Source organism: Corvus kubaryi, unplaced genomic scaffold (genome assembly GCF_017639235.1).
Source record: "Corvus kubaryi isolate FWS band 111438036 unplaced genomic scaffold, C.kubaryi_AGA036_p1.0 37334, whole genome shotgun sequence".
NCBI classification, from domain to species: domain Eukaryota; kingdom Metazoa; phylum Chordata; class Aves; order Passeriformes; family Corvidae; genus Corvus; species Corvus kubaryi.
This window is the reverse complement of record NW_024581108.1, coordinates 8,951,065-8,970,082: the sequence shown is the minus strand read 5'-3', so window position 1 is coordinate 8,970,082 and position 19,018 is coordinate 8,951,065. Positions and strand designations below refer to the sequence as shown.

At 39.3% G+C, this 19,018-nt stretch overlaps 2 protein-coding genes across 9 annotated transcripts in view; one reads left to right on the top strand and one right to left on the bottom strand.

Annotated features, from left to right (window-relative positions):
* Window positions 1-9,788, top strand: part of SLC44A3 (solute carrier family 44 member 3) — a 40,897-nt gene extending 31,109 nt beyond the window's left edge. For 3 of the 8 annotated variants that reach the window (XM_042030140.1, XM_042030144.1, XM_042030141.1), the window contains 4 exons: window positions 5,576-5,713; window positions 6,193-6,429; window positions 8,214-8,312; window positions 9,536-9,788. In XM_042030140.1, coding sequence (XP_041886074.1) covers window positions 5,576-5,713; window positions 6,193-6,429; window positions 8,214-8,312; window positions 9,536-9,541 — 480 coding nt within the window. In that variant the 3' untranslated portion in view covers window positions 9,542-9,788. Of the gene's footprint in view, window positions 1-5,575; window positions 5,714-6,192; window positions 6,430-6,549; window positions 7,093-8,213; window positions 8,313-9,535 lie in introns of those variants that run through there. The other 5 variants (XR_006016442.1, XM_042030145.1, XM_042030143.1 and 2 more) reach the window with 5 other exon arrangements.
* A 3,755-nt stretch (window positions 9,789-13,543) lies between these two features.
* CNN3 (calponin 3) lies at window positions 13,544-18,648 on the bottom strand (the record flags this gene model as incomplete). Its single annotated transcript, XM_042031050.1, has 6 exons — window positions 13,544-14,635; window positions 15,189-15,335; window positions 16,051-16,167; window positions 16,635-16,772; window positions 18,001-18,067; window positions 18,515-18,648. Coding segments are annotated over 6 exons (951 nt in total), but the record flags the coding sequence as incomplete, so codon positions are not given.
* Window positions 18,649-19,018: the final 370 nt, after the last annotated feature.

The window sequence follows — 19,018 nt, the reverse complement described above, 5'->3', positions numbered from 1 at the left end:
AAAGCTGACTAATTCTTACTTTGATATCTTTCTCTTCCTCCCTATCCCATTAAGAAGAAACAAAAGGGGAAAGAGAGAGAGAAAATAAAAGGCATTCAAGCAAGTGACTGGTAATTCAGTGCTTTTAAGCAGAGAAATTTATGAACAGCTCTCTGGAAATCTTCAGTTTGATTTCTTTCGGAAATCCCAAGCAAGAACATTTTCTCACTAAGTGCAGAAGCCACTGAAAGCAACCCCAGTAATGATGTCATTATGATGCAATGGGCACATAAAGCAGGATCCTTTTGATCCAACCCTGTCATTGAAATGGAGCCCATGTGTAACACTGTGATGCAGCAGGAAGGGACACCCAACTACCCTCTGAGGAGAAAGTTGTGTTGGTCCTACCCACTGGATGACAGCCATGGAGGGAGTAGATGACACAGAGAATAGGAAGCAAGGAAAGTTGGAAATTTTCTCCAGTAAGTCCAGACTGCGAATATAAGGTAGAATGGAAATAAATGAAAGTTGTGCTTTTTGGACTGCTTGGGAAGATTCAGGAGGTTGTTGAATGCTCCTTACAGATGGTAATTAGCCTAGGAACAAAAAATAACCATTTCTGTGTTAGCTGTGTGCTTATTGATTAGAAGTGGAGGAGGAGAATATTCTCCATTTGTTTGTTAGCCACAGCACAATAGCCTTTATTTAACAAGGCTGCAGGAAGCACAGAGTCAGTCCCAGAAGGTACAAGATTAAATACTTGCGCTGGAAAGAGGGGGATAAATGCCATTGTACAAGTTGCTGGTTACGTGCTCAGTCTTATCTCACTGGGGGGACTGGAAAATCGTGTGACAAATGAAGGGTAAGAGCTAAGCCCGTTAGTCATCTATGAGACAGCAGGGAGGGATAAAAGCCAGACAAGATCAGCAGAAAAATCAGTAGATGTAAATTTTTCATGAATAAATGTTGTCTGGAAGTTGGAAGAAGGTTCCTAAGGACCAGAGGGACAACTGTCTGGAATAGCTCCAAATGTAAAGCCTCGGAGAGGGGAAGTCCTAAGTGATGTAAAGAGGGAGTTTTCCATTTAAGAGAAGTTTTGTATAATGTGCTAATCTGAAATAGCCAGGGACTGGAGTGGCTGAAAGTCCCTTCCAGTCTTGTATATCCTCATCCCTTCAGTGGGGCCTCACAAGGCCTGCCTTGCTTTCATTTCCCACCACTGAGAGTCATGATACAACTTTCTCACCAGACCACTAACTGCTGCGCAGCAGCCACAGTCACTGCCTCTTGTTACCATTGGATTTCGTTTTCTGAGGGGCTTCCACTGGCAGCAGTGACACTTGCAGGCGAAGACACTTCACAGTCCAGCCTGAGCTGCACCACACTGCACTGGGGGTAGCTAACCACAACAGCCCCTAAGAGATTTGGCAGCAACAAGATCAGATCAGGCTGAAAATACCAGCAGAGCAGAAAAAGCTGAACTGGGATGAGAGACCAGCATGTCTCCTTCTTCTTTTTTAAGAAGATTCTGTTGCTATGGCAATTCTCTCTTCCCCAAGCTCATTTTATGAAAGCAAGCCTTAGAATGGAGGACTGAATTCAGCTGTTACACAAAGTAGCAATTATTCTCAACAATTGGGGAACTTACAGCCTGGATCTGAGCCGTAGCGCCTTTCTCATGAAACTACCAGGTCACTTTTTCCAAGACCTTTGACATTCTGTGTTGTGAGGCACAGAAGGATATATTCTTTAAATAGGTTTTTTTGCATACTGTGGTATTTGGAAATATGTAAACATTCCCATTCCCTATTTATTCATCCTGACACTGAGAAATCAGTGTCTAGTTCCCAGGCCCCAAGCCAGAAGAGGCTTGTGTACTTCAGAGAGGTGGCAATACGAGATCAACTTGCTGGTGCAAGGATAAAGGCTGTTCCTGACCCACCGTCTCCCATGCTTTCTGACCAACCCTATCTATCAATGCAATCATTACTTGCTTGTCACCAGAGCAGAGGCTACCATTGTAAAAGATCAATTCATTAAGCAAAGATAAAACTGTAAGAGCTATAACATGTACATAAGGATCAGACTGAGTTCCTTTCTAGGTCTAGTATCCCATCTTCAGCAGTGACAGTGAGTAAATGCTAAGGTTGAATGAGGATATTTCCCTGTCTCTGTGCTGTTTCTGAATCTGATTTCAGCCAAGGGACTTCTAGGGCTGAGTGTGTTTTCTGTGTGTTTAATAACTCTCACCTGATTCCTTTTCCCTGAAATTCCCTGTCTCCGTTGAATTCATGCAAACTTTTAGCAGCTAAAACATCCCTTGTCCAGCAGTTCACAGTTTACAGATTTATAGTGAGAAGAAATACCATCTGTTTTCAAATTTGGCTCCTACTACTTCATACTGTTCTGCCCCTGTCTGGACGTTGTTCTGGAAGGAACAGTGAGCCATCTAACCCTATACAGCCTCTCTGCATTTCTCATGAGTCGGTAGCCCTCTTGCTGCATCCTCCTTCAGTCATCTCTTTTCCAGACAGAAGAGCCTGGTGTTCCCCAGACAGAAGACATTCCATACCTTTTGGATCATTCCTGCTGCCCTTCTCTCAAATATGTTCAAGTCCACTAAAGCTTTTGTGCATGGAAAAAGAATGTATTCTGTAGAAAAACATATTTAAATAACCTGTGTCTAAATGTTGGCAGGTTCTTAACTGACCATGGTTTACCACCTTAGCCTTCACAACTATCTTTAATTTGAAAGGCTTTGGATTATTGCACATATCCTGCAATTTCCAACTTAACGGGATATCTAACCTTTTTAGTCCAAAGTCCAAATGATTTGCAAATATAGGTAACAGCTTGTGTGTGTTAGGTGTTCCTTGATGAGTAAGGATGAGAAATCACTTGAGCTCATTTCAGTGCAATGCTGAGTTTCATGGAAACATGTTACCTTAAATGTTTGATGTGTTTTGTCAGTGACAACATGTAGATTTCTATGTGGCTGGATGGGATCAGGGCATGGGGTCTGTATGAGAAACTTGAGACTTGTTAGGCAAGTGTATGGAAAAAGATTCTAGGCTGAACAAGAGACCCTCCAAATATTTCATGTATTTTTTGCTAAATATGTATTTTTTGCTAAAAATACAGACATGTATTTTTTGCTAAAAGGTAGAGATCACTTGGCTAAGTCTTCCAATTCTGCTGGTAATATTCCTGCTTTACATACGTCTGACTAGTTTTGTAGTGTTCAGCAGTTCATTAATTTCTGTCTCTCTCTTGTTCCTTCTATAACATTAGATTATTACCTGGCTGCCTTTGTTTCTTGAGTATTAGGTAATGCTTACATTATTTAAGTTATAACTGCTATAAATGCCATTTTTTATCAGCTGGTTTGTAACACAACAAATCCTTGTGCAGGTAGTGTACTGTCTCCAGCGTTATTTTCAGTCTTTCCAAGATAACTGTTCTAGTTAATAAATATTAGAAATTCTTTTCATTGTGCATTCTTTGAATACCAAAGTGGCTACTTCAAGAATGCAAACAAATGGGTATTTATTTTAAGTTTGGAAACAATGTTTGTACAAGCGCATGTGCATTTCCAACATTCTTTTTAATTTTTAAAACACATTTTTTTTCAATTTATAATGAATACCAAATCTCTGTTTAATTTATTGGCAAAATTTATACTGACCTCACCAGGTCAGGATCTACTCTGTGAATTTAGTTCTTAAGGGACAAAAACAAACTTAGAAAACACTTTTCCACTTTGTGTCTCTGTTCCCTCTCTGTTTAATGGGAATGATGAAACAGACTTAACTCACAGCACGTTATAAAGAGAAGTCTGTCCATGTCTGAAATACTCAGTGACTGCTACAGATGGAAGAGGGAGCGAGATGTGAGGCCATCTACCCTTTGCCTGTGTCCTCGGCCAGCAGGGCTGGCACTGGCAGCTCCACTGCTGCTGCATCCTGGGGTGTTCCGGTGTAACGGCATCCTGCTGGGGAGGGAACAGCATCGGAATAAATGAAAGCACTGAAAGCATTTTTTCCTGTTTAGAAATGAAGTGAACTTGCTTGTTTAAACATATTTTTATGCAGATACTCTTTGAGTTTCTGTAGAGTTCATTGGAGTCTCTGATTTTTCATAAAGTAGGCAATAAATCCATGGTCTTTATTTATACTCTTTCCATCTATGGATGTATTTGCTAATATGTAAGTACAATATTTACAGAAACTGGTTTTTTTTCTTTACTATCAGAGGAAAAATAACTCTTTTTCATATAAATAATATCCACAATAAAGAGACAAAAAGCCTTTGATTGCATTTAATCAATCTTTTTTCTTGCTTTCTTGCTTTCTTGCTTTGCTGCACTGCAGTACACTATACAAGTTGCTCAGGGGTAAACTGGACTTTCCAGAAATAAATTTTCTTCGCTTCAGATATCTGAAATTATTTTATATTTTGAATTTTAAGTAAGAAAAAACAGATTTTTGAACAGGAAGTGCCTTCAGTAGGCCAGTATAATTCACTTTCAGCAAACCCCTTATGGGCTGTTTTTTTTTACTTCCAGGTGAAGCAGAAAGAAATGTAAGCACCACGTACATGTCTGGGTTTATAAATTCCTTCAGAACAGTAATCCCTTGCACACTGTGGTTCTTACTGACCATACCAGATGTGACTAAAGTTTTTGTGGCATAATCTGCCTTCTAGTATTTTGAGTAAAGGGAAACTGCTCATAAGAATTGCTGGCAAAGCCCAGAAATGTTTCAGGTGTTGTAAGTGCTGCTTTTCTTAGCTGCTATTTTGGACATAGTTTCAAAACCTTGTTGAGTTCCATAAATGGGACATATATGTCAGTTTATGCATAAGTTCAAAAATAATCAAATCCATGAAGGTAAATATTCTATCCTCCCCACCTGTCCAGGCAAGTTTCCACAAAGGGGTATAATATATATCTATATAATGTAATGTATATATATAATGTAAAATTCTCAATACATTATCTGTTGTTCGGAGTGGGGTGGGGCATGTGACCTTACAGTCACTGGTCTAGTCCAGGATCCTTCATGAAAAGGTTTATTTTATGGCTATGACCACAAGCTTGAATTTCACTAGTATCTAAAGTGTTTGAAAGAGTCATGTGTAAACTTTTTTTAATCATCAACCTTTAATGACCCACTAAATACATAACTTCATTGTTCCACTTACATAGTTTGCCAGCAGTGTTGGAGATAGATACCCAGTAAGTTTGGAGAGTGTGACTCCAGGTGTTTTCTGGTAATTGCGTCAAATTCATTCACAAAAATTGGGGTAGAGAACTTCAGTGTTTTAAAATAAATTGGATAAATGTGGCTTCAGAAATTTATTTAGTCATTACTGTAACATTTGCCAATGGTAAAAATTATGTAGAAAAAGTCTTTGAATTTAGAAGTATAGTTATTATAATAATTTGAAATAAAATTGCCATACTGTGCAAAATAGCTCTTTATATTCATAAAGTCAGTATTTCCAAATAGAGTTTAAGGCTTTGCATTTTGCTGAAGTAAAATCTAGATTATGAGTCTTTCCACTCTCACTGCATTATTATTTTATGTCATTTCAGCATGCATACACAACTACAGCCATAAATGGGACAAATTTTTGTACATCAGCAAAGGATGCTGTCTGTATTTTGGCAAGGAACTCTGCTAAACTTGCATCCATTAGTTGTTTAGGAGATTTTCTCCTGTTTTTAGGAAAGGTAAGAGTAAATAAGATAACTGTTCTATAAAAATGAAGTGAAAAATCAGGTTTGATTGTCTTTCATTTATCTAAAGTAAATAAAGTTTATCTTTGTTAACAACACTTTGTTCAGTGTTGTTAATGCTACAAAATAAGTTTGGGAGAGAAGAATATTTAAGGCATTTAACTTTGCAGTGTTATTTAGTTGTATTATAGCAGCATCCTTGGTGCCACTCTGGCAGTTCCAATTGCAACAAGTCTTTGGTGAATACATGGCAAATGGTTTCCTCTGCCCTATGGAATTTACACATGGAATTGAACACAAAGTGTCACAACTGTGTGATGCTGGAAACTGCCTAGCTATCTCCCAGATGAGATGAGCTCTTTAAATACTGGCTGTGATGTATTTGCCTCAGGGTTTGGGCAGATTGTTTTTTTTATGAGAAACATTTCTATATGATTAATGAGGCTGCACTGGTCTCTTGCTGCCCTTTACAGGTGTTTGTTGTATGCTTTACTTTTTTTGGAGGATTGATGGCATTTAACTACCACCGGGAGTTGCAAGCTTGGGTGGTTCCTTTGTTGCTGGTTGGATTTTTTGCCTACGTGATGTCCCATAGCTTTTTGTCTGTGTTTGAAGTCACAGCAGATGCCATGTTCCTTTGCTTTGCTATTGATATGGAAACAAATGACGGAACTGCAGAGAAGCCATACTTTGTGGATCAGGAGCTGCTGGTAAACCCCACTGATTACAGCAAAGATATTTGAGACATTCTAAGCTTTTAAGAACTTTTTCTTTCCCCAGCCCCAACCCCTGAACCCACAACCCATGCTATTTCCTTTCCAACACCTTAGAACAGGATGGACTCAGGAATACAAGTACATGAATTTATAAACTGAAGTAAATGGCTCCCTCTGACTCCCGTGTGCTAGCTACAACCTGTTGCCTTCTTTTAGGTCATATTCTGTAAGTAATGGCTGACTAGGCCTAATTAGATATATTGTTGGTAATTTAAAAATATAAATAAATAGATGAGCCAGGTGCAGAAATTGATCCATGGAGGTGCCCTAAGATTAATGATTATATTTCTTGTGACTCACTGTACAGTGATGAGAAAAAATAAACAACAAGTAGCAGCTCAGGGATCTATTCCACATCCTACAGATGCTGTAGTTCAGAACAAACTTCATGCATATCTGAGTTGCTCTGCTTCATACCTTTACAGATTCTTTTGCCAAAACACTGTCTTCTATCTCTTGATTAAACTCTTCTGCCTCTGGACAGGTTGTTCTGTGTCTTTACCCTTGTAATTACTGTATTATATTACCTTCAGTACTTAGCTAATAGTGATGTAGTGCTGTAACTAAAGCATTTGAATATATATGTGCCATCCCTTTCTAAACAAGAGAATATCTGAAGATGCAGATATTAGTTTCCTTTTGTGCTAGTTTTGACAATTCTGTCTGTTTCTTCACAAACCATGCAACAGAGAAAAGCCTAGTGATCCATGAAGACAAATACCCAGCAGCCAGAGTAGCTCATATGACACAAATGTTCTGGATGGATTTCTTCAGGACAATGTCAGAAGAACTGGTTTTGGGTTCTGGTTTTTATTTATTTTTTTAATGCTGCTGTTAGAGCTTCTGTAATATTCATAGAATTTTGTTGAGAACAACAACAAACAATAAAACAATGAAAAGGCAGCCTAAAGATAGGCTTAACCCTTTGTACAAAAGAAAGCAGATACATATTCTTTGGCTTTGGTTCAGAATAGTACTTAAGCACATTGCCTGGATAGGAATATGAAACCGAATGGAAAGCTCTGAAGCCTTGACCTCTGTTCTTCCCTCTCTGTTTTGCCAAATGCTAAAATACTTCTTAAGCCAATTTTCCTTCATGAAGCAGAGGCTTTCCTTCTCCACTTCCAAACTTTGTGGTAGTTTCTCTTTAACTCTGGTCTTAATTCTATGTAATTAGCCATGCCCTAGAGCTGTGGGTGAAGAGAGGATTTCCCACAGGGACAAGGAGTCTTCCAAGCAGGACAGGTTCTGTACCCTTGTATGGAAAAACCATGGGCAGCACATCCAAACTCCTCCTCATTGTAAGATCAAGAGTAAGTTTGCTCACACAGACAAGAATTTGGAGTTTCCCAACACATGAAGGCATTTGACTCGTCTGTGTTACAATAAGGTTACAAACATCCCTGGGGGTGGAAGGGAGGCTTTGTGGCCCTCAGGACAATATGCAGCAGTGGGCAGAGAGACATGGGAGGGATTTCATACAGCTGGAGTCCTCATTCCTACAGTAGGAGATATGACAGAAATTCTTGATTCATCCCTCTCAGTTGCATTCATCACTTCTGCTGCCTCTGCAGTCCCTCCCGGTATCACTCAGTGTCATCCAGCCAGGAACCAGCACAGTTTCTTAGCCCTGGGCTAATTATCTTCCTCTACCAGGTATTTTTATTTGCATAATTGTTTCCTTTCACAAACGATCTTACCCTAGTTTTTGCTTGTAGACCTTTGTGAGTCAGAGTAACAAGTTAACAGAAGGACAAAACCACAGAAGCACAACACCATTCCAGGATAATGAAGATGGGACAGAGCTCCAACCTATGGTGAGACAGAAGCATGGGATATGTATTTATCTGCCAGCTAATGTGTTTGCCTTTATGTTCCAAGAAGAAGGGATGGAGGTTATCAAGTATCTCCTGACATCTCACAGCAACCAGTATGCTGTACCCAGTATCCTATTTTTTGTTTCTATTGCTTTCCCTCCTCAGGAAACCCTCTGCTATTGCAAAATGGATAGGTCAAATATTTCTTCTTTCTTCACATTCCACATTTTGCCCAGCAGAGGAAGAGAAAGTTTGGCCTGTGGCAAGGGGGTGGAGGATAAATGCTGTTCAGATAGTCTTTCACATGCCTGCTGTAGCAGTCAGAAGAGTGGTAGGCTGCTTAATTTCATGCCAGACCTGCTGAAGTTCCAGACCTCTAAGATCAGAGTTTAGAAGCCTTTCCTCTTCCCCCAGCCTCTCCTCTCCTCTCCTCTCCTCTCCTCTCCTCTCCTCTCCTCTCCTCTCCTCTCCTCTCCTCTCCTCTCCTCTCCTCTCCTCTCCTCTCCTCTCCTCTCCTCTCCGCCCCTCCTCTCCCCTCCCCTCTCCTTTCTTATCAGTATATACATTTATTTACTCTGTTTTATGATGGGGTAACAAACCTGAGGTGCCAGAAGGGAGTGTTTCCCCACACCCAGGCTTGAGAAAGTCCTCAGGGTCAATACTCACTCACTGACATCTGAAAAAATACTGCAAATTGCCCAACCTGAGAAGCTGTCCCAGCAAGTTCAGAATCAGGACTGATTTTCCCCAAGCATTGTGGGGGCCAAGCTAGGCCTGCTAGAGAAAGATTCTGCAGGAACAGCTCCTCTGGCACCCACACTTGCTGGACACTACTCCACGTCCTCTGCTGTCTCAGCTACTCACACAAGTGTAACAGATGTCAGTGATTTTTCTTGATCTGCTTTCAAAAGGTACCAGGCTCTAGCAAGCTCTCACACAATCCTGTGGGCATTCTGCTACAGGCAGAGCACTCCTCCAGTTTATTACTACAGTGAGGGATAGTTATACTAAATTTTTTCATTTTTGGGTCTGTTATTGCATTCTTCAGTAATTTTTTGCCAAGAACAGAAACCAGAAGCTGGGTGGGTATTATTCCCTGCAAGATTGTGAATTTGAGATACAAAAGAACCTTGATTGTTTTCCCAGTTTACTCTTATGACATTTAAATGCAGAAACAGAATGAGTGCTACACATTATTTGACTCTGTTTTTCTCTCTTTGTAGACTTGAATGTGGTGTACACCAGGAAGTGTGGAAGTAGAGCAGCAATAGCAAAAATGGTCATAGAAGTAAAGGTTACCAATACCCCAAGACAAAGTATTAGTTCTCTAAATCTGTTGTATCTTCTGCACTGGTAAAATGACACACAATCTGTTTGTATGAATAAAATATTTTGTGTGTCATCACATCTGATTTTTATTACTACACTTGTTATGATGGTCTGAAAGTTGTTAATAAACTCACTCTTTGTAATTTCTATGTTGTCAGACTAAAACTAGTAAGTCAAAAAGGTTATGGAGCTGTTCTTTTGGTGTGTCTGCTAACATGATTTTTTCAGGCTTCTCTGGGTATGCTGTGTCAGTCATCCCTAGATCAGTAAATGCAGAAACATTTGTAGAGGAGGTACTCTGAGATGACTGTGTCCTGATTTATTCTGCATATCTGAACAGCCAATTAAGGAACAGACTGAGCTCACTGATGGAAATTACCCTTGATAGAAACTCTCTGTAGTCAAGATAATTAGCGGTTATGAGGTAGGTGTCTTTCTTTTAATTATACTCTTTTGGGAGTAGTTTTTACAAGTTCGTATCATAAACTGTCCAGGTCCTCTCCAAAAGGCAGATGAGGAACAGTCCTTCCTTCCTTCCCTCTGCAATTAAAAAGATGAAGCAGAAGAATTTGTATCTGGATTTAGAGCTTGACAAAGTAGCAGATGACAGAGATAGAAGAACAGGACAGACATGAGATAAAAGGATGTTATAAATAATACTATATAGAAATGTTACCTGTAACATGGGTGTGAAATACACCATGGAGGAATGTAGCGACTGTCAGGGCTCTAGGCAGAAGAGGAACATAAGTGCAGACACTTTTAAAAAAACTAACATGGTAACAGTCTGCCAGCATTTTCTTGTGAGCAGTTTTAAAGCTTGTTTAAACTTTGTACCTGGATCCTGATTGTAATACACTTTGGGGACTCCACCTTGTTCTGCGTATGGAGTAGTTTTAGATTTTACTTGGTGGCACATTTTATTCTCTTTGTTCAAACGCTCCTTTAAATTTTGTTTAAAATTTAAAAACAGGAGAGGTTTGAGGTGGGAAAATGATGCCAACCAGGGATTTCAGTAAATTATCTATACAGGAAGTGAGACATCACTGAGGGTAAGTGACTCAGAACTGTCTTAATGAATATATTGATAAACCCTTGATTAGTCACAGCTTGGAAATGACGTACAGAAAAGCTCATTGATGGCCTGAATAAGAAATCTGTTTCATTTAAATACTGTTTCTGGTCTCCTGCTGTTGAAAGGAGACTAGTAATCTGCTACGGAATGCTAAGAAATACTTGCTTTTTATCCATCATTTAATTAACTTCAGTCTACTTTAATATGAGCCACTTCAAGAAGTTGTGGAATATAGGATAAACGATGAAAAAGGGAAAGAAACAGATTAATTACTTTCTGCCTGGCAGGTGAAGCTGATAATGTACTGGCTGTGACTCACCGCCTCTCCTTAGCTAAATCTGTACCCTTGGATACTGTTGGTGCTCGGCTTGTGGATGCTTTGGGAACTTCTGAAAAGTCCTGAATAAGCAATAGCTCTCTAACCCTGAGGAAGTGTGCAGATACAGTACTTACAAAGGGGCAAAACTTTTCCTCTGCCATGGGTTTGCCAAGATTGCTTCAGAGCAGAAGTGTCTTCACAATGTAAACACAGTATTTACCAATTTACAAAGCATAAGAGGTTTGCTTTGAAGTTAAAACCCCCCCAGTTCTTATTACACATTCGGGGTTTTTTTTCCTGTTTGTATTTGATACTCACACTGCATGTTTTGGCCTTTGACTCGGGAACTTTGGTGGAAAAAAGGGAAGGAAATTTTTATCTAATCCCTAGATGACCTTCAGAGGTTCCTTCCAATCTCAACAACTCTATGGTTCTGCTCATTGCAATTATGATGCAGTGTCATTTGCCTTCACTGCAGCTCCAGAGTGGAGAAAGGACTCTTACAGACACTTCCTACAAATTCTGGGTTAACTTTCAAAGAAGGGAGGTACTGAAAAATGCTGGTTAAGCTGTATTTGAGTGTATTCTGTTTAAGGAATACTCTATTGTCACTAGTCCAGAAATTACATTATAAAAAATAAGTTTTGAGAACTGTTTTTTTTGAGAACTGTGTATTTTTATAGAAGACTTCCAAACACATAGCTTTTCATTAAATTTGTACAGAAAGCATAGCATTATAGCTTTCAGTTACAACTCAAGACCTCGCAGTCTTACATACATTGCACTAGCAATTGTGTCAACAACCTCCAGCTGCAGTATTCCTGTGTGGCAGGAGTTCCTCACCTGACTCAGAGGGATAAGGCATGCCTACAGAAGCTGATGCTACTTAATGCTTGTTTCTCAGTGCTACCTTTCCCTGCAGAGTACTGTAGTCAGGCAGCTGCAAAGGAGGCTGTATGTAGGCACAGCTCTTGGGAACACGGTTCCTGCTGGTTCTGAGGGTGGGCTAAGCCACTTCCAATAATTTGAGGTCTGCCCTGCAATGCAGCCCAGTAAGTGTGGACTTGTTTTTCCTGCAGCTATGGAAGATTAGATTCAGCAGAATGAAAGGTACTTTTATAACTATATTCCTTAAAAATAGGAGATAGGGACTACTGGTGTCTGTTTACCAGAAAATGGCTAATTATTGCAGCCTATGGTTTTAAGCAAGGCAGCTTGATTTTGGTCTTGCTTGGTGTCTACTTCAAACTCTCAATTCAGTTATGATTCCACTGGATACCTCTGTGGATGAAAGAAAACATGCATACTGACAACAGTTTGTGTGTTGTTTGTTTCTTCTGTTCAAGTACATAATAAGGGTGAGCAAGTAGTTTAAAGCCTAAGTTTTGGATTCAGAAGGAGTAGGAAGGAGGGCATGGTCAGGCTTCAGAAAAGAGATTGCATTCACCCAAACTATAAAAACAACAAAGCTTTTGCTATTGATTTTAGAACTGCTTTTCAGCATTCAATACAACAGTTCTAAATAGTTAAATACTATTATTTTGAAGGGGGAGAAATAGTGTCACTCAGGAAAAGCAGGTCTTAACAGATGTGTTGCTAATAATTCTCTTGCCTCAGCTGCAGGGCTTGGACCAGTGACCTCCACAGAGCCTTTCTAATTTAAATTCTGTGAAATAAATAAGCTTAAGACTTACACAACAAATAGGTCAGCTGAAAGTCAGATCACCACATCACATTCAAAGATGATAGAAACTAATGTAGCACACACAAACAATTTCCAGTCTGGAAGGGAAGATCCTTCATAAACCCAGAACGTGCAAATATAAAACATTTCACATGTGAATGTAGTATGTTTAAACTGCAGTGAACACTTTTAAGACAACCTTGAATTATTTTACAGAAGTCAGAAACTGCAACATTGCCCCCCATTGATACATGCTCTTTTTTCTCTCCTTTTAAAAACAGTGCAGGTAAATTAGTATAGCCTCTCTGCACTCCATGGTGAGGAAGAAAGCATCCTCCATTTAGGAATAAAGCTCTACTATCAGTAACTGGGATTGCAGACCGGCAGGCACAAATATTGGGTGTCTCTCTACATAATCTAAAGCAAGGGTGTTTTGAGTTCTCCAAGTGATGGTATAAAGGCAACAGGCTGAAGCAGAGGCAGCAATAAACATGTGTGATCCTTTTTTGCCTTGAGAAAACAGCAGGGATTTAGTGAACAGCTAAGGATCTCCGGTCATAACCTCAGAGTCATGAAGAAGGAAAGTGAACCTGGCTGTGAAGGACGTACATTCCTCCCCTCTTAAGTCAGTGTCACTCATTCCTGAGAGGTTTTTACAAAATTGTTAGATTAAATCCCATGGAAAAGAATGAACCTGAACTGCAACAGACCAGAGTTCTACATTACCCTTAACACAGGCAAAGGTGATGCTTATTTGGGAATAATTCTTGTGACATCTAATCTTTAAGACAGATAGCATAACAAATGAGACAAGATTGTCTACATACCTTTAAGAAAAAAATATTTATTTATAAAAATACAATGGGATCAGTTTGAGAAGTGTGGCAATAAATACAGTTCAAGGAAGAAAAAAAGCATTTCTACATGGATATATTATGGCACAATAAAAGGTAAATGCACCATCAATCATGGAACTTCTGTTGGCTCAAGACTTTGTACAAGCTCCCTTTTTAGTAAGACAACTATTTCTAAGTTTGGTCAGTGTTGATAATGGAATGAATACACAATCACAAATGCAGGACTTACCATCAGCAAACAATACCTTAAGAAACATAACAATGATATTAAATCACTAATGAGATATCTTAAATTTAATTGGCAAAGACCACATATAACTTTAAGCATGAGATTCTTTTATCTCCTCTGGAGAAAAGCTGTAAATATGTAAAATGAAGGCTTAACTTGGTATGTAAAGACCTACTTAAGTAGAGGTTGTGAGAATGCATAGCTCCTTATTAAACAACCTGGCTGTACGAGAGCACTCCCCCTTTCACAGTATTCCTTTTACTTCATATGCAGTTATTGTTTATGCTGTAGACTACAACTGTTACAGCACTAAAGGCAACTAGACAGGGAAAGGGCAGAGAAAGGAAAAAGGAATGTATGTAAGGCAGTATTTCTTTAGGTACATTAAGCATAGTGTAGGGAAGACAAGTAACAATTCCACAAGGCTAGTTTCGTTCTTACTGAATAAAATAATGGACTAATACTGAACTTTTGATGCAAAGCTAGTAATCAATGCCCTGGTCACTGTACTGACCATGGTAATCTCTTTGATAGTCATCTTGGTACTCTCCGTGATAGTCATCTGGGTATTCTGCCTGATAATCACTATCGCTGATTTCTGACCCATTAGTTCCTGTTCCTTGGCTGCCATTATGAATGACAGGTTCTGTGGGTGCAGCACAGTACTTGGGGTCATACACTTGCCGTCCAAGCCCGTACACACTCATTCCCTTCTGTGAAGCTACTTTGTTGGTACCCATTTGTAACGAAATAGTTGAGTTATCCACAGGTTGTAATATGTGCTTCTGATCGTAGATGTCTCTCCTGGTACCTGGTGCCAGCATACCAGCCTAATAAAACAGGATTGTAGAGGTTCAGTAAGAAGGTCAAGAGCTGTGATTACTGGATTTATGATTTCAACTAGTATGCCTCACTGAAAGTGCTGAAAATTAGGAATTAAAGTATAACAAAGCACAGCACAGCAGCATGTGTTCACTAGTAGGTAAGTCACAGATTAAAGTCCTTACAAAAAGGTCCAATTTATGTTCCTCTTTGGAAAGAATATACGAGTACTCTGACTAAGATGGTGCCAGTAAGCAATTTCTTTTTTGCCTTTGTCTAGTTAATACTTAAAATGAAGTTACTGTTTTCTTCTGGCATAACACTGCCAGCAGGAAATTCTAGAAGAACCAGGTCAATTTTATGCCTTAAGACACTCAGCACAGACACACTGGTTAAGGTAAGAGATTCAAATTCCTCAATTACTGAATAAGAGCACAGCTGAACTATACCCACTCACTGCTGCCTGTTAGACTCTGCTACTGGGCACCACTCCAGGCTCTCCTGTCCCAGTAGGCTGAGAGCTGTGTCCACCCTGCACATGTCACACACAGTCCTGCTTACCTGACTGGCTCCTTTGTTAGTGCCCATCTGTAGGCTAATTGTCGTCTGGTCAAATGGCTTATCAGTTTGCATTTTTGGATCATAGAGGTGTCTTCTAGTTCCATAAGCAGTCATGCCTGCCTGACTGGCACACTTGTTGGTGCCCATCTTTATTGGGGAAAGGAAGAGGTGGACAGAAGAAATTATTTTTATTTGTACATTAAGAACAGTCTAAGGAAACAAATATGGTTGGTAACTGTGATGGCTGATAAAAAGAAGTAATTTCAGTGCATGTTTCCCTCATGTAGTTTGACCACTACCTGTAATAAATTACCCGTTCTCCTTACTGAGTTTCAAAAGGAAAAATAAAGGCAACTGTCATCCTAAGGCATTTCAGTGACTGGCATTTGCCCAACTGCATTGCAATTGGAATGGATGTATGCCTCAAAATGTAATAAGTAACTTTTACCTTGGACAGTAATGAGTCATTTATACTGCCACGACTTCTCTACCACAGGAATTTTAAGACTTTATTTTGGCTTTTATGATTACTAAGGAAAGAGAAGAGAATAAAAAGTTTCTACCATACAAGGAACTTCAGCTATCCAAAGACAAGGATGATGCTGCTAATACTAGCTGTTCCTTTCCTCCTTATCACTCTTACAGAAGATTTAAAACAAACAAACCAACCTTCCAGGCAGTGACTTGAGCTTATAAAGCCAATCAACTGCTTACAAGAATTAAAACCTTATTCCTCCTTCCAAGATAAGAATATAGTGTTATTCTGCACCTGGTTTTGCATAAACAGTGTATCAGTTAATCAAAGCAAGGAAGTTGTTCTCAAATGTAAAATATTAACTGAAAACTTGAATTTTATACTTACCTGCAGGCCAATTACACTTTGACCAGCTTTTAGTTTTCCTGCATCAAAACTTCGTGCTTGTTTCTCTGCATATTTGACACCAATATCAATTGTAGTATGAAAACCTTTAGTTTTTGCCTATGTAGGGAGAGGGAAAATAGAATATTCAGTGTTTGAAGTGTATTTTCTGTCTCCACACCTTGAGCCTGGGCTCTCAAATGATGCCACAAGCAGGTCTATCTCCATGAGACTGTGTGTCAGGGCTGAGAGAAGGTACCAGTTTCCTATGCCATTTGAAGGTGGCACTCCAGAGCTACCTGAGTCAAAAGGATATTCTGCAGGGATTAGTGTTCTCCTGTGAGCCTCCCCTGTTCTGTGTAAGCACATGGAAGCAGTCAGGAACCCTCACTCTGAACTAAGCCTTCCCTGGGGCATGTGGGAGCACACAGCCCTCTGAAGTGCAACCTCTGCAGTATCTCAGACTCTCAGTACTGTCTGTCCTCTCCTGACAGGCTGGACATTGTTTTCTGTATTTACATGGGTTGTAAGGGTGCATCTGAACTGGCCTGTGGATTTGGGCCAACTCCAGGAGTACAAATACTTACCAGACCTGCCAGTGCCACTAGAGTAGTCTGTACTTGAGTCATATTTCCATTTTCAAAAAGATCATTTGCTTCAAAAATATCATGTGGCTTCATGCCGTAGACTTGGATGGCTTTGATAAAATTCCCAATGTTCTCCAGCTAAACAGAAACAAAAAAGCCAGTTTTCTACACAGTGTTACAAATCAGAAACTAAGTAATTTTAAGCCTTATGGTGTTGGTTGGTTTGTTTGCTTGTTTTACTCAAGTTCTTTACCTTGTGCAAACTGGACAAAACAGTTGGCATGGTTAAGAGTGACTGGTGGGAAGTCTGGGATTATTTTTTGTTAGTTTTAATACTGATTTCAGAAATCAGACTAAAAGGTTATCCAGCCTGGCATTCCTCCATCAGTGAGTACCATATACTTTGTTAGAGTGGGCTTTGATAAGAAAACTTGTCTCAACTGTCTGTCCCTTCCAAGAGAAATTCTAATCTAAAACCTGCTTCAAAATTAGAAAATTTTACATAATGTCCATGCTATTTGACTTCAAGAACTGATAATTTTGAATAAAATAAAAACATAACTATGTGGATGGGGTCCTTCTATGGACTGAAGGCATTATCTTGCTCACCTACTGGGACAAATAAGCTTTGGGGTTTATTAGCACATTTTAGCACTATGTCACTATGTACTGTAGAAATTGGGAGGCAATATGGAATACAAAGAGTAAGGACCAAATCTCGTCTTTCCTTCTGAAGTTTTAAGAGGTATTAAAACTTAAAAAAAAAATCCTCGCCCATATTTAGAAGTGTTCAATGCCAAGAAAACAAGGAGGCTGACATAACAGTATTAAGCTAGACCCAGTAACAGCAAAGGCAGCAACCCTAGGCAGCAACCCTTCCAATGCTTGTTCCAAGTGCATGTTGCATCCTCTCCAGACACATTCTGAAGAGGATGCTTCATACAGAGATGTCTGGGTACAGGCAAGCTGTTGACCTAATACCTTGCAGCACTGCCTGGATGGAAAACTCAGTTGCGATTTAATAAAATGTAAACATCTTGGTTTTTTAACTGGGAAAAGGCCTTGCTATAGGGCTCTAAGTTGTTCTTCCATCTGACACTTCCCTGAGCAGCTAAAATGCTGCTATTAAATACAGGTACTCAACTGCCATTGATGAACCACCTCAGCTGTAGCTGCATTCTGTTAAACACTGTTCATGTCTGCAGCATCCTCAACTCTTGGATATGTGTCATATGTAAAGTTGGTGCTACTAAGATTTAAGATGTACCACTTTCACAGCAAATTTGTTAATACAGAACAAAATAATTGTTTGGGGGTTAAGGGGGTTAGAGGTGTAGTTTTGAGGTTGGGTTTTTTTTTGTTTTACCTGGTGCCAATTTAGTTTTGATTGATTAATTTTCTTCACTGATCCTGGCTGCAGCTTATTTATAAGCCTGGGGAGGTGAAAAAGAGGGAAATGCTTAAACAATAAATCTCATCCTTATACCATCTGTGCAGGCATTATATAATACTTTTATTCATGCTTTATTAGTTGCATTAGTTTCATCAAAATGGTCAATTTCTTGGTTCATACAGTGGATTAGCTCAGTTCTCAGGTCTCACAAGTCTAATAGAGTAACAATTTTTGTGTGCCATTTGATTACTATAGAAATGAGTTATGCCATTAAATTTAGAAACACTTAGAAATCTTAGCTGCAATATAAAGGAGATTTAAGTGTTCATTTTTCCAACAGTTTCAAAGAAGTTGTCTCCTGTCCTACAGTCAGCTATGTTTGACTGTTATTGTTGATGTCTTTTGAAAGGGAATCTTCAGAAAGTCCCTTCTTAGTTCCTTGAAAGTAGAAAGCTCCTAAAAATAAGGTTACTTAATAAATGCTTACTCGCATAAGATTATGCCATCTTTTAATCCCAGTTGAAAGTTTGCACCAATACTCAGCCCTGTAACCTCTTCTATCCAGTTACGCAGATCTTCTTCTATCTGGGGGTCATATTTCAGGGCAATCTGTAACACAAGCAGTTATAAAGTTACTTCAGGAGAGAAATCTCCAACTCTTCCCCGCCCCAATTCCATTTCAGAGTATGCTATAGCTGTTATCCAATAATTTTACTGCTGGATTTTTAAATGGTATTTTATGCATCAGAGTACAGATGTAAGCACTTTATCCCTCTAACTATAATTTTCATGGCTTTACTAAAGGTCTATTTGCAAAAAGCACTTTGAAGCATGTAGCAGTTTTTCCTAGGGTAAGAATTCCTGGAGATCCTGGAAAGTCTTTTGACAGCTGCAGAGGAATGATTTTTGAAAAAATATTTGATTCAAGCTGTACTTTGGCAGGAAGTAAGGAAGGGAAATAGTATATTATGAACACAAGTATTCTGAATTG